Here is a 14,866-nt window from a genome sequence, read left to right as displayed (position 1 = left end):
CCGTGTAGTCCACCAGCCCTGTCACAGAAGAGAAAACTGAGGTTCAGAAGGATGATGTGACTTCTTTCTGTCATACAAAAAAAGCTCTAAGATACCTCTCTCTCGGACCCCGCCTCATTCCCCTGAGAAACAGTCAGCAAGACTACCCTGAGGCTGTAATCCAAGAGACTCTTAACAGCCATCCCATCACCCTCTTCCCCAAGAAAAAATGTCCCTGGACTCTGACAGGGCACAGAGTCTGGAGACAGGCCACTGAGCTCAAATCTGACTCCACCATTTCCTAGCTGTCAGATCTAAGGCGACTTGCTTAATCGCTCTCTGCCTCAATTTTTATCTGCAGAATGGGTTGAAATAGTTCCTATTACACAGCCTTGTCCTGGGAATTAAATGGACACATGCAAAGCACTTAGAAAGTGCCTGTCCCTTAGTATGTGTTTTATAAGTGTTAGTTTATAAGTGTTAGCTCTTCTTTTTATTAGTAATTTATTCATTTTGACAATTTAATAATTTAATAACAATACATTTCATAATAATGGATTTATAATTTATTCATTTATCCCTTCAACGTTCTATGATACCCAAAATTTTTACTGTTTGCCACCTCTCTGGAGGTATGATTAAAAACCATATTTTACATTTATGTAGGTCATCTCCAAGGAGCAGCACTACAAGTCACAGTAAGTCAGTAGTGGCTTGCCCGATGTCAGATTAGCTAATTGGAACACATTCTTGAAATATGAAGACTGAGGAAAACAACTTTAAAGTGAGCAGGATATAGGATAGGTCAGTTTTAGCTGCAAAAGAACAGAAATTTATGTTTCTGGGAGAGAGCAGTGGGGCTGGAATAGCCGTGTTACACAGAAGAGGAAGTAAAAGAGGAAATCAGTTCACTCTTCATTGTGAAAGGGTATATTCTTTTTATGTGATGGAAGTAAAATAAAATTGTACAGTTTAAAGTTCAGTTAAGGGCGCCTGGATGGCTCAGCAGGTTAAAGCCTCTGCCTTGGGTTCAGGTCATGATCTCAGGGTCCTAGGATCGAGCCCCACATCAGGTTCTCTGCTCAGCAGGGAGCCTGCTTCCTCCTCTCTCTCTGCCTGCCGCTCTGCCTACTTGTGATCTCTGTCTGTCAAATAGATAAATAAAATCTTTAAAAAAAAAGTTTGGTTAAAATTTTCCTTCACATGGTATAGTCACCAAAAGCACCGATAGGCATACACAATTATGTGTGAGTGTACACATATTGCATACGTGTGTATCTCGAGCCCCTCAGCTTTCCATGCCCCTAATCTTTGTGGCATTTCCACTCACCCTGTAATCACTCAGCTTTGCCCTAATGATTTTCAGGGGGAAGCAGATGCTGAGGACTCCCTCCATCCCAGCTCCCTGAGGGATCCTCCTCTTTGTTTTCTTTGGCCTTTCTGGAAATCTCCTCCACCCTCCACATCTTTTTGCATCTTAACACAGGACCTCAGGCTTAAACTGTGTTTCTCTACTTGAATGTGCTTTTCTTCCAAGTAAAGGAAAAAAGCTCAAAGCGGCCACCAAGTAAATTAAGATCCTTGCCTTTTACGTCGAGAAAACCTTCGAGTTCCTTTCTTAGTACCTGAGAGCATGTGAGAGTGCCTTCACTGTCCCAACACCCACTGAGGTCTCTGTGGAAAATGCAGACACTCTGGGCTTCCTGACTTCCTAACTTGGCTTACCTCTCCCAAGAGGTAAACCAAGAGAAACAAAAAACTGGGGAGGGATGCCTGCAGGCAGCCTAAGCTGTCTAACTGTTGCACCTGCTATGAGGAGCAGAAATTCTATTTTTTAAAGTCAGAACGGCAGCCAGAGAGCCCCTTCTCTTCTTCCTACATTGATGGGAATATTCTTTACCAAGCTTCCAAGGTTCAAATACTTGGTAGAGGGACCCCATATTGGCTGGCTCTTATCATCTTTGTGATATCCTGAATATTGCTCAAAATCTCTGCACATCCTACATGGATTTGAGATCAAATCTGGTCATCTAATCCTTAACATTCTATGACCACTGTTTCCACTTCTGCTGTTTCCGATGCTCCGAACTAGCTTTCCCCACTTCCTCTTGGAACCAGTACTGCTGTGTCCACCAGCAGCTCCCACCCCTGCCTCCTGGTACCACTGAGACTTCCAGGCCTCCTGGCCATTTCTACTTCCTTTTAAGACTGCTCCTTCTTCCTCTGTCTCCCCGCCCAGTCCATGCCACTTCGTATTTTAGTGCTGTTAAAATGGCAAAGCTGTTCAGGGCAGGGAAGATGGCCTCTCTCCTATTTTTATGTTACTCTTAATTAGAAAAAATACAAATGCTATGCTGCCTCTTCTTCAAGGTCAGAGACAGCATTTTCATTAAACAGAGCTTTCCATTTTTACTTAGTAAGTCAACCGGGGCAGGGTTTTTGCTCTTCACGAACAACCTCACAGTTTCAGTGGTTTTAGAGACTACGTGTTCATTTACACTCACGTCACAGTCAAAGTGAGAATGGGCATAGGCAGTGATAGGGGTTCTAGTCCTCCCAGTTATTCAGGGTTTCTATAGGGCTTCTTGCTTCATCCTTAGACCTTGGATTACTCCACTGGATTATTTGCATCCCCAACCAAGCAGGAAGTTTTCTGTGCCAGGCCTGGACATGGCGTATGTGACTTCTGCCCACATTTATTTGGCCAGAACTCAGACACAGAACATGTATGCCAGGAAGGTATGAGCTCAGGAAGAAAAGGAAACAGTTTAGTGAGTATCTATTCAGCTGTGCTGTAGTAGACACCCTACATCTTTACGGGATACAGACCTGAGTTCTTGGTAGCGGGGAGGGGGTTTGGCACTGCTCTACTCAGAATTGCCTCTCTCCTCTGGAGACTAAAGCTTTGTTCCTGAGCTGAGCTCCTTGTCCTGAGTTAAGACTTTCCACTGCGTGTAAGGTAAGGCTCTCCTAGGAGGCCCCTCGGTCTCTCTAGGTGCCATTCCTACAACGGTCAGCAGGGCGTGGACAAGTCTAAACCCACTGGCAGGCCCATCTCCGGCTTAGAGTACTACCCTCTGCCACACTGGTACCAAAGACATAGAATCAGGAAGCAATAATAAGATTTTAAAAACAAAAAGAAAAGCAAATAGCACTGAGACCAGGGAGATTGAAAAGAGCAAAAGAGGTGCTCAGCAAAGATGATTATGGGGCTAAATGCCCATGTCAAGGGTCTTATGAAATAAGCCTTGCTTTCGGATCAGGACATTCTAGAAGGGCACGCACACACGGTATATTCACTTGTCATCACAGACAATTGGACTCTGGGACCAGGAGTTGCATGGCTTAAGGTGAAAACAAACAGGTTTATGTTCTCAGAGTGTCCTTTAATCAAACATAAGGCCCATCTGGTGTGGATTCATACAGACTCCCAGTCTATAGAACTTTCTAGAGTCTCGACTATAAAATGCCTTCTGGGCCCTGAGATTTAAACAAAGGCTTCTCCTTAAGTCTTTGGCTGGAACATATGTTTAAGAATAACACTATAATTATGAACAGACCTGCCCAGGACAGCTTGGTTCCCATTCTTCTTGGCCTTCATCCTAGCTTGTTCCAATGTCTACCAAAGCACTTGTGGTCATAATGGGCGTGCCAATAGCTACCATGTACTGAGTACTGATCTCCTACCAGAGAGGACATTGTTGAGGACCCTTGCCAACCCCGAACCAAAACCAAAACTTGGCCCTTCACTAGCTTTCAAAAAAAAAAAAAAATCCAGTGAACCAAGTATATTTTGACTTATGTAGTTTTCCTGAAGATTTAAGAGGGCTAGGGATGGAGTCACAGGGGACACATAGCATTTCACCAAAAATATCTGTTCAGCACAGGTCTTCTCCCGGACCCTTGCTACTAGCTTCATCACTGTGTCTTTCTCCACTGGGACCCTCTTGTGTCTGCCGCACTTTTAAGCTCTTTCTTCTCCCTTTTCTCCATTCTGCTGCCATTAGCCTTGACAGGAGGCTGGAATCTAATGTCCATCCTGCAGCGGGCATGGAAGCCATCTACCTCACACAGTGGGCATTCTGACACGATGTGTGCCATGTTGTCCCTGAGGTCTTACCACCCCAATCTTACCACGAGGATGTATAAGCTGGATGGATAAAGCCACTGGCCCAAAGTGGCACCATTCCTAGATGCTGGAAGGAGGATTCAAATGCAGGTGTTTTTTGTTTTTGTTTTGTTTTTGACATTTTATTTATTTATTTGACAGAGAGAGAGAGAGGTCACAAGTAGGCAGAGAGGCAGGCGGGCGGTGGGGGGGAAGCAGGCTGCCTACTGAGCAGAGAGCCCCATGCAGGGCTCGATCCCAGGACCCTGAGATCATGACCTGGGCTGAAGGCAGAGGCTTAACCCACTGAGCCACCCAGGTGCCCTCAAAGGCAGGTTTGTCTGGTTTTTAATCACAGGCAGGGACACCAAATACATGGCATGTGGACTACAGTTTGTCCTTTCTTCATCCCTGGCAAATATCCGTTACCACCGTATTCTTTCCCAGTGAGCCTACACACAGCTTCTGCATCTTTAACTCAGCTTTCTGGGGAGTCAGGACCTATCAATTCCATTTGGCCTCAAAACTGAAAACTGTTTGTAACCCCTGCCTCATTCAGAGCATAGTAACCATACTAAAAACCCCTTTAAGGATGGTCCCTGATTCATGATAAGTGTTCAGTGTTAAGTGTAACTGATGTTTGGCCAATAATTGCTCTGAGTGGTCGGGACTCCTAGCTGATGAACCAGACAGGCTCTGGTTGGTCAGGACCTAGGCAGTACTGATATGTTAACGTTTAGACTCTACCCCTGGTTGAGTCCTTTTAGTTCTATACTTCTAGCTCACTGGGTAAGTTCTAAATGATGCTTAAAGTCAGTACATGAAAGTACCACAGGTTGTCTAACTGGCTTCTTTTTTCTGCCCTTCTTAGACTATTTATCATAGACAGCTGTGTTTTGTAATGATTTGAATACGTTTCTACCATATTAAAGCTCCCATGCTAAATGTTGAGTTCCTAAAGAACAGAAGTGAGATTTGTGTATTTTTTAGCCCTGTACAATGCAGAGCACACTGCCCTCAGATGGCTTATTGGATAAATGTGAATTCACAAATGACTCACGTGAGAGTAGAACGAAATCAACTGAAAAAAAGGTCTTAAAAAATGAGAGAAGAACCCCGATATTTGTAGCAGCAATGTCCACAATAGCCAAACTATGGAAAGAGCCCAGATGTCCATCAACAGATGAATGGACAAAGAAGATGTGGTATAGGTATATACAATGGAATATTACACAGCCATCCAAAGAGTGAAATGTGTTTGTGGGAGCAGTGGAGTCAGGCAGGGAAGATGGTAGATAAATAAATAAAATATATGCTGTAGCAGATGGTGATACATGTTACAGAGAAAAACAGAATAGGGAGGAGAAAATGAAGTACGGAAGCTGCAGGCAGTGAGGGGGTCAGGGGGCCCAATTTTAAATGGGATGGTTACAGAGGATAATATTTGAACAAAAGTTTAGGGAGGCAGGATGAGTAGCAAGTGAAAAGCCTCAGAGGCAGAAGCCTGGCCTGCTTGAGGACTAGCAAAAATGTGGCTGGAAAGGTGGTTCAAGGGTAAGTTTCATAAGAGATGAGATCAGATATGGCCAGAGCAGAAACAGGGTATGCAGAGTTTGTAGGAGGCCCAAGTAAAGACTTTTTGGCATTTAGTCTGTGTTAAATAGGAAGCCTTTGAAAGTTTTGGGGCACAGAAGTGTTGATTTTACTTAGATTTCAAAAGGATTCTTTTGGATCATTTTGTTGTTCTGAAAACAGGCTGTAGGGATGGTAGGGGCGGTGAATGCTTTTGGCTACTGCAATAATCCCAGTAAGAATTGATAGTGGGGTACCTGGGGGGCTTGGTCGGTTAAGCATCCAGCTCTTGGTTTGGGCTCAGGTCATGATCTGATAGGTCATGGGATCAAGCCTCACTAAGGGCTCTGTGCTCAGCAGGGAGTCTGCTTGAAGATTCTAACCCCCTAATTCATTCACCTCCATCAAATAAATAAATAAATCTTAAAAAAAAAAAAGCTTTTTTTTTTTTTCTCACTAAGACTCAATAGTGAGAAATATGAGTGCTCGAGTAAGATCAAAATCTAGAGGAAAGGGAGATAGAAAAAAATCTTCTAAGCTGGATGAACCTGGAGTTACTAAGCAACCAGGTAAAAAAAAAAAAACACCTCAAAAAAAGGAACCACCTACTGAGGATTCAAATATTGAGCCTGGACAAGAGAGAGAAGAAGGAGCATGTGGGGTTCAGGAACCTGAATTGGAAGCTGAAAGCCAGGAAAAGGAAAAGGGTCTGGAAAAGACTGGGGGTGAGCGTGGAGATGGCCCTGATGTGAAAAGGAAGACTACACCTGATCTAGCCTTTGCTAAAGTTCAAGAAGCAGGTGATGGACAGCCGTATGTTAAAAAGAAGAGAAACTGAAGCCACACATACAGTTTATTATATTGATAATTTGGCTTAAATTCTCTCAATAAAGATTTAAAGTTTGCTCTGAAAAAAGAAGAAGAAGAAGAATTGATGGTGGTTTAGACCAGAATGGTGGCAAAAGAATTAAGGAGAAGTGGTAAGACTCTTCATTTATCTTGAAGGTAGAGCCTAGAGGGTTTACTGATGAATTGAATGTGAGAAAGAGGAATTAAGGAGACTTTGAGGCTTTTGGCCTGAACAACTGGAAAAATGATGAAGGAGAGACAGAGAGGACCAGGATGAAAGGGGAGATGAAGGTTTCATCTGGGGTGTGCCAATTTGGACATCCAGTTGGACACACAAGTGAAAATGGTGATTAGGCAGTGGAGTTGAGGGAGAAGTCCTAGGTGGAGATATAAATTTGGGAGTTGTTAAGCATAGAGCCTATATTCAAAGAGGTCCACTCAAACAGTGAGTAGAGGAGAGAAGAGAAGGGGAAGGAGGGGAGAATGAGCCCTGAGGCATTTCAACACTGGAGGCTCTTGGAGAAGGGGAAGAACCAGCAGAGGAAACCACCAGGAGTAGCCAGTGAGATCAGAGAATAACAAGGAGAGTTTGGTATCCCAGAAGCCAAGAGAAAAATGTATTTGGGGGTAGGCATGTAATCGAAAGCTTGTAATGCTGCAGAGAGACGGAGCGAGAATAGACCAGGAGTGATCTGCCTACTTTCAGAGCATTCACTGTGGTCTACTCTCTGCAGTTGTCCTGCTGGATAAGTCTCTCTAACCCAAGGAAAGAATTTGTAAGCCCTTTTGGCCACAGATCTAAGCCATGTCATTCGGTCTAGCTTTCTTTTAATAGTGAAGCTGATATTTTTATCTTCATCTTCCCATCCCTTTGATCTATCCTCAGTTCAGTCAAAGCTCTACAGGGAAGATGGGTATTAATTTATTGTCCCCCAAACCTTCAATGGTCATAAATATTCTTTTTCTTTTTAATCTCTGCTTGATATGTATGAATGTCTGTTCTCTTATACCATGTTTCCCAAATGATATTATTTCCTCCTCTTCTTGCTCTGTCTTAGAAAGATTCTCTCCCGGGCTACTTTCTTCTTCTTTAGCTCAGCTTTTAACACCTATCAGAGGAGCTGTAGATACCTTGACATGGACCCAGATCCTAATCCAGCCATGAAGTGATTCCTCCTTCTAATGGGGAGCAGATGGGATCAACAGACCATTCTTAATTATTGTTCTTACACAAGGTACTGCAAGGTTCATAAACCTCTTCCCAGAAGCCAGACTGTACATCAGACACAAAGGAGAAGAAGGTGGATTTTTTTTACAACTTCTCCATTAAAAACCCCTCTTTATGGAGAAACCAAGCTTGTATCTTTTCCTATATCTAAGAGGACAGGAATACCATGCCCCCTGGTGACCCAAACATAGAAGAGGAAATGAGCCCCAGTATCTGCTCTGAGCAAAGCAATACATGAAGTGAAAAGCAATCCTGCTGTTTGAAGTCACAGGTCATACCTGCAGACACTCAAATGCCCTTTCTCTTCCATGTCCTCATAGAAAAAGACAACAGAATATGGACCAAAGACCCCGGGAAGCTCCCACAAACAACAGGAGCCACAAAGGTCATAGGGGTGGTAGGCAATTCTCTGGGGGCCTCTGGCCCTTGGTATCTGAAATTTCTCTCTCAAGGTCAAAAGCATCAAGGTGCAGTTTAGCTGAGAGAGGACACTGGCTCCAATTTTGAAAGAGCCCAAAATAAACCAATTGGGATTTATTAGAGATATAATGGTGCATGGGACTACTCTTGCGTGAAATTAAAACTTTTTTTTTTCTTCATTCTTTCTTTTACCTTGGAGTTTAAGACCTTGGATTTTTTTGCTGTTGTTGTTTGCCTTATCCATTGCTTTACAAACTATTAAGTAGGATTCTTAGATTTACCTGAAGTTATTTTCTTATTATCATCAACTATACTTTATTTTCATTCTAACCCCTCACCCAAGTGGTAAGATTTTATTCTTTTATTCAGGAGATTATACATGAAACTACTTCTCATGCCTGTGAGAAACACTTATTTTTATTTATTGACATAAAACTTTCTCCTTTAAGACAAGTAGATTTTTGATAGTGGGCATATCGCATAACTTCAACCCATTCTTTCAGAGCAAAAATTTCTTTTTCTTTTTTTCTCCCAGACTTAAATACTTATGATTGAGTTCCCTTATTGAGAAAAACTGTGTGCATCTTTTCTCTTTCACCTTGAAACTGGGCTAGAAATATTAGACACTGGAGAATGTATTACCCTTTGGCTTTATATTACATAATTCTTTCCAAGTGGAATAACAATTTAATTTTCAATCTGTCTTCTATTACATCATTATGCAGGTTTTAAAATATTAATCTCATTGATAATATATCCTCTCCTCGAGTTCCTGGTATGTAGTTAATTACATGTTCTCAAGTTTTCATTTGAATGAAGGAGTAGAGGAGAAATTTTGGCAAAAATCTAGTTTAAGAGGGAATAAATTTAAAAAACTTCCTTAACCTTAATCACACTCCGTGTACTTGCCTCCAACATCATTCATCCACCAACTTTAATGGCATGCCTTCTAAGTAAATCCAGAATGACAACTTTAGATGAAAGGACAGTTTAAGTACAGCCCTCACACCAGGACGGAGAGGGCTTCTGTTTATACTGGTGAAGCCCTGCTAGAAATATTTCCCCAGGTCACCCCCCACACACCCACTAATAATCTCCCCACCAACAGAGCCACCCCACCTCACTTCCACCCCCATGTCCAGTGTCAGCCCTGCTGAAAGGGATCTAAGCGGGGGAGGGTTGTTTCTTTTAATAATACTGGATCTCAGTGTTGGAAGGGATTTCAGAGGTCTGCAAATCTAACCCCCACTGAGGAAGAATTGCTTCTGTACTTCCTAGTCATTTCAGTCCTGCTCCATGTGACCCCCAGCCAGCAACAGTAATACTCCCTTCCAAAGCCATAGGGAACAAGGCCTAATCCCCGTGCCATATGGCAATCCTTAACAGGTCTGAAATACGAGGCAGTGTTCCCAAGAAATTTCACTTGAAGTTACTTGCTCTTTTCTATCAAAATTATTTTTTTTCTCCCTCCTAACTTTTGCCTTAGGTATATGAGGTCTTGTCTACCAGTGCGAGATGTTTCCTTTGACATTAATTCTTCAGCAATCAAGCCTCACATTCCTTAGAGAGTAAGTTTTTTACAGAGTTAATTCCTCCTTCCTCTCAAAAAGGTTTTCTCTCAGTTCATGGCTTTACATCTTTACAGACCTTAGGTATGTATTCTAAAAGCTGAAAATGTCCATTTGCATTGTTGAGGCTTGAAGATCAAGAAGGGTTCTTTTTATTTTTATTTAAGATTTACTTATTTATTTGAGAGGCAGAGAGAGAGAGACCACTAGCAGGGGAAGTAGCAGAGAGAGAGGGAGAAACAGGCTCCCCATAGAGCAGAGACCCAGATGTGAGGCTCCATTCCAGGACCCCAAGATCATGATCTGAGCCAAAGCCAGCCGCTTAACTGACTGAGCCACCTAGGCACCCCAAGAATGGCTTTTTTTTTTTTTTTTAAGAGATGAGAATGTATCTCGAGCTACTTGGGCCTATCCTATTCTATCACAGAACTCTCTCTTTATTTCCCTTTCTGTGTTAACTTTAAAGAACCAAGTGTTTGTTCTCATTTCTAAGAATGAATCTCCTTTCTTCTTTAGTAGGACAACTCTAAATAAGAGAAAACACTTTAGAGAAAGGATTTTCGCATGTTTTTCTGCCTATTTCACATAATCCCTTACAGATTCTTTTTCTAGCCTTAATTTTAGTCCAGCAGCTCAGTTCTCTTATCTGAGAAATCGTTGGTTACATTTTCCTCCACTCTCCCGGCTTTTTTTTTAATGTATATATATTTTTTACTTATTCATTTGTCAGGTAGGGGAGAGAGAGAGAGCGAGAACACAAGCATGGGGAGCAGCAGGCAGAGGGAGAAGCAGGCTCCCCATTGAGCAGGGAGCCCGATGCAGGGCTCCATCCCAGGACCCTGGGATCATGACCTGAGCCGAAGGCAGACACTTAACTGACTGAGCCACCCAGGCACCCCACTTTCCCGGATTAAAGATTAGGGATGCAAGAGTCCATTTGCTTCTGTTACAAATGTATTGCTTTTTACACCTTAGCCTTATAGATCTGTGGATTTGTTCTATCTTTTAGTGAATGAGCCAAAAATACAAACTGGCAATTTAAAGAATAGACACAACTGGGACCAATTACCAGGTACTACTTATTCAGATTATATGTATAATGTTTTCATTAAAAAAAAATAAAAGAATGGTATGGTTCATTTGATTTTATCTTTTTGTGTATCATTTCAATGAAATAAAAATGTAATTCATTACATTTGTGGGAAGGATGGGCAAAATAGGGGAAGCAGATTAAAAGGTACAGACTTCCAGTTATAAAATAAGTAAGACACAACGATACAATGTACACAAAGGGAATATAGTTAATATTATGTAACGACTTTGTGGTGACAGATGGTAGCTAGATTTATCATGGTGAGCACTTCGTAAGAGGAATAAATGTTGAATTGCTGTGTTGAATACTTGCAACTAAGTAACAATCCAGTATGTCAACTACACATCAAAACAAGTTTTGATACAAAGGAATACATGATATAAAATATATGTTACAAATGTAATCATTTAGTGGTCATGCTTGAACTATATCCAACCCAAGAACTAAAACATTCCCCACAGTTTATACCCATGTGTTTCTTTTCTATTCTTTTCTATAATTTTCTGTTCTATGCTTTCCACAAGTGATAATATACTGAAGACTGCCTTTCAATTTCCTTACTTTATTAAAATGTTCTAATATAAATGCTTATGTACCTAAACAATTGCTATTTAATTTTGCCTGTTTCTGATTTTATGAAAATGGTATCATACATATATCATCTTCTGGATTTGCTTTTTCCTTCAACAAAATATTTCAAAGATTCATTCATGTAGCTATATTTCACCACTTTTTCTTTTGTACAATATCCCATTGGGTGAATGTATCATAATTGGCATAGCTATTCTCCTATTAATGTATGTTGGTTGTTTCCATATTTTTCCCATATATAGGAGCACTGTTGTAAGTATTTTTGCATTTGTGGGCAAGTTTACCCGGGATAGGGATGGAATTGCTGTGTTGAAGGTCATGTAAATGTATAGCTGCACAAAAAATTAACATTTAAAAATCAAAATTTAAAAATTTGAAAATTTAAGGGTACCTGGTGGCTCAGTCAGTTAGGTGTCCAACTGAGTGTCCTGTTAAGTGTCCGACTAAAAAAATGAAAATTTAAAAATAGCAACTTGCAGGACACTTGGGTGGCTCAGTCTGTTAAGCAGCTGCCTTCAACTCAAGTCATGATCTCAGGGTCCTGGGACTGAGTCCCTCATTGGGCTCCTTGCTCAGTGGGGAGCCTGCTTCTTCTTCTGCCTGCTGCTCCCCCCACGTGTACAGTCTTTCTCTCTGACAAATCAATAAATAAAATCTTTTTAAAATAACAATAATAAATAAAAATAGCAACTTGCTTTTGAAAGTAGTACTAATATCACTAATAGTTGTATTAATATCATTCCCACTAGCAATGTGTAAGAGTCTTTTGATGTACATACATCCTTGCCAACACGTGGTATTGCCAAGACTTCTTTTTGCTAATCAGAAGGGTATATGCATGGACGCTTTGGTGGCTTAGTCGGTTAATGTCTGCCTTCAACTCAGGTTATGGTCCCTGGGTCCTAGGATTGAGCCCGCAGAGGGTTCCCTTCTCCCAGCCCCTCCCCCAACTTGGCAGGCTCTCTCTCTGACTCTCTCTCAAATAAAGAAATAAAATCTTTAAAATAAAGGGGGATGTATGCAGTATGTAATTCCCTGATTACTAATGAGGTTAAGAATATTTTCATATGTTCCTTCTCTTATATGCCTCTTTTCCTGATTTGTCAATTATATCTTTTGCCCATCATTCTGAGTTGTTCAAATTTAGAAAATAGAGTTCAAAAAATGTAATTTATTAACATATGTAGAAAATGAATTTCAGTGATTTAAAATGACAGATCTAAATGTAGCAATGTGGAAACATCCATCATTCCATAAGAATTTTCAGAAATACATACATACATATATATATATATATATATAACCCCATGTGTATGTGAGTACATGTAAAAATGTTTAGCATATATAAAAAGGTGCAATGGACTGAATGTTTGTGTCCTCCCAAAATTCATATATTGAAACCTAACCCCAGTGTGATGGTATTTGGAGATGAAAGCTTTGGGAGGTGATTATATAAAGAGGACAGAACCCTCATGAATGGAATTAGTGCTCTAATAAAAGAGACCCCACAAAGCTCCCTCACCACTTTGCCATAAAAAGACACAGCAAGTAGACAGCCATCTATGAGCCAGGAAGCTCAAACATGACACCAAAGTGATGGCACCTTGATCTTGGACTTTTCGATCTCCAGAACTGTGAGAAATAATTTTTGTTCTTTATAAGCCACCCAACCTATGGCATTTTGGTTATAGTAGCCTGGACGGACTAAGACAGGAAAGATAATTCTACAACTCTCAAAAGTGGTTATCTCTGGGAGGCATGTTGTGTTGCATCCATGAAGAAGAGTACTGTTACAGAACAATTTTCACTTTTGACTCTATATTCACTTGTTAATATAAGATAACAAGCACATATTCCCTGTAAAAATATTTTTCAAGTTGCCGCCAGAACAGAAATAGAAAAAAGAAGATGTACTAAAATGATAGGGTCAATCAAGAGGAATTCTAGAAAATGTAGACATTGTTTTCTATCAGAATGCTTTTCTAATGTCTATTTAAATGATGTCACGTCATTTAATTTTATAGTCTAGTGGTGATCGTGTTTAAAATCAATTGCAATTTTCCCATAAAATAGTCTGTGATAGAACTTTGATATCTTTCCCCTTGCACACTGATTTCCCTTGCAGGGAAATATCTCTTAAAGAGGCATTATACGTGTTTGCCCACAGTAGAATTTCAGAGTTTTTATATTATAAGAATTCCTCATAAGAAATACTTTCCTTTTCCTAGCAGTAGTCAATATTTTATTTTCTCACCCAGCAGGCAGTTCCCACCTTTGTTGAATGCCTGTTTTCCTCAACTTGACTCTAATCAGGTTCAATCTTTGTGGGATGTTTTCATAGAGTATTTGAAAGAGATGATAAACCAGAGTTTCCCCATATTCTCTCTCTCTTTTTAAAAAAATAAATATCCCTTTCCCTTGTTAATTTTAGAAATCAAATAGAATTTCTGCTTCCTGCAAAGATGGAAACCTGGCCCAGAGTGCTGGCTCCCTTCCCCAGAATCAAGTGAGGAAAGACTTACGGGGGATATGAATTCCAGGAACTAATGACATCGATCGTCAGCAGGGCTAGGGAGATGGCGGTGGTTCCCCTGCAGCGGGTGAGGGCAGAGGTTGGCCACAGTCTGGGGCAGACGACTGGCAGGGAGAAATAGGTTAGTGAAAACAAGTTTACATTTCCTCTTGCCTCTTCCTTACTCCGCTTTGAGGCAATGATTGTCTTCCTGTTCACCAGGGAAATCAGTCAGGTAGGGGCCCAGGGGATAAAATCAAGCAACTCAAATCTTACCTAGAGTTAGGAGTTAATGAAGACAGGGGAGAACTGGCCGCCAGCCTGAAGCATTTACACTTCCAATGCTTCGCCATCTGGCTGTTAACTTCCACGTTATATGCCCAGCCTGGACCTTGCCCTTAAACTCCAGAGTCCAATAGACAAGTGCTTACTCTAACTCTCCCTAAATGTGAATAGACACCTCCAACAAAATATGGCTTCAACTAGACTCCCGATATTCTCCTTAAACCTGTTCTTTTTGCAGTCTTCCCCATTGCAGTAAGTAATGTAATCCTTCAAGTTACTGATTTCAAATCTATTGGTGCTGTCTTCAATTTGTGTCTGGACAAATGCAAACAGTGCAGAATCATGCGACTGTAGAAAGGAGTAAAATTTCTGGGGCACCTGGATGGCTCAGTCAGTTAAGCATCTGCCTTCAGCTCAGGTCATGATCCCCAAATCCTGGGATCGAGCCCCTCATCGGCTCCCTGCTCAATGTGGAGCCTGCTTTTCCCTCTGCCCCTCCTCCTTCTCTTGCAGGGATACTCTTTTTCTGTCTCTCTCAAATAAATAAAATCTTTAAAAAAAAAGATGTCTGTGTACTGCTATGGAGTTAATTCCACGATGTTTATATTTAGTTCAGTTGGAAAAGCAAGGTACAATATAAAATGTATACTCTTCTACATTT

General features: G+C 41.0%; 1 protein-coding gene across 1 annotated transcript in view; it reads right to left on the bottom strand.

Moving 5' to 3' along the window:
- FAM234B (family with sequence similarity 234 member B) overlaps positions 1-14,289 on the bottom strand; it is a 55,626-nt gene extending 41,337 nt beyond the window's left edge. Inside the window, exons 1-2 of the mRNA XM_046012515.1 lie at positions 14,197-14,289; positions 13,931-14,045 (exon numbers count right to left, since the gene is read on the bottom strand). Coding sequence (XP_045868471.1) covers positions 13,931-13,961 — 31 coding nt within the window. The 5' untranslated portion in view covers positions 13,962-14,045; positions 14,197-14,289. The remainder of the gene's footprint in view (positions 1-13,930; positions 14,046-14,196) is intronic.
- Positions 14,290-14,866: the final 577 nt, after the last annotated feature.

This window comes from Meles meles, chromosome 7, assembly GCF_922984935.1.
Source record: "Meles meles chromosome 7, mMelMel3.1 paternal haplotype, whole genome shotgun sequence".
Classification (NCBI taxonomy): Eukaryota; Metazoa; Chordata; class Mammalia; order Carnivora; family Mustelidae; genus Meles; species Meles meles.
This window is presented reverse-complemented; position numbering and strand designations above follow the sequence as displayed.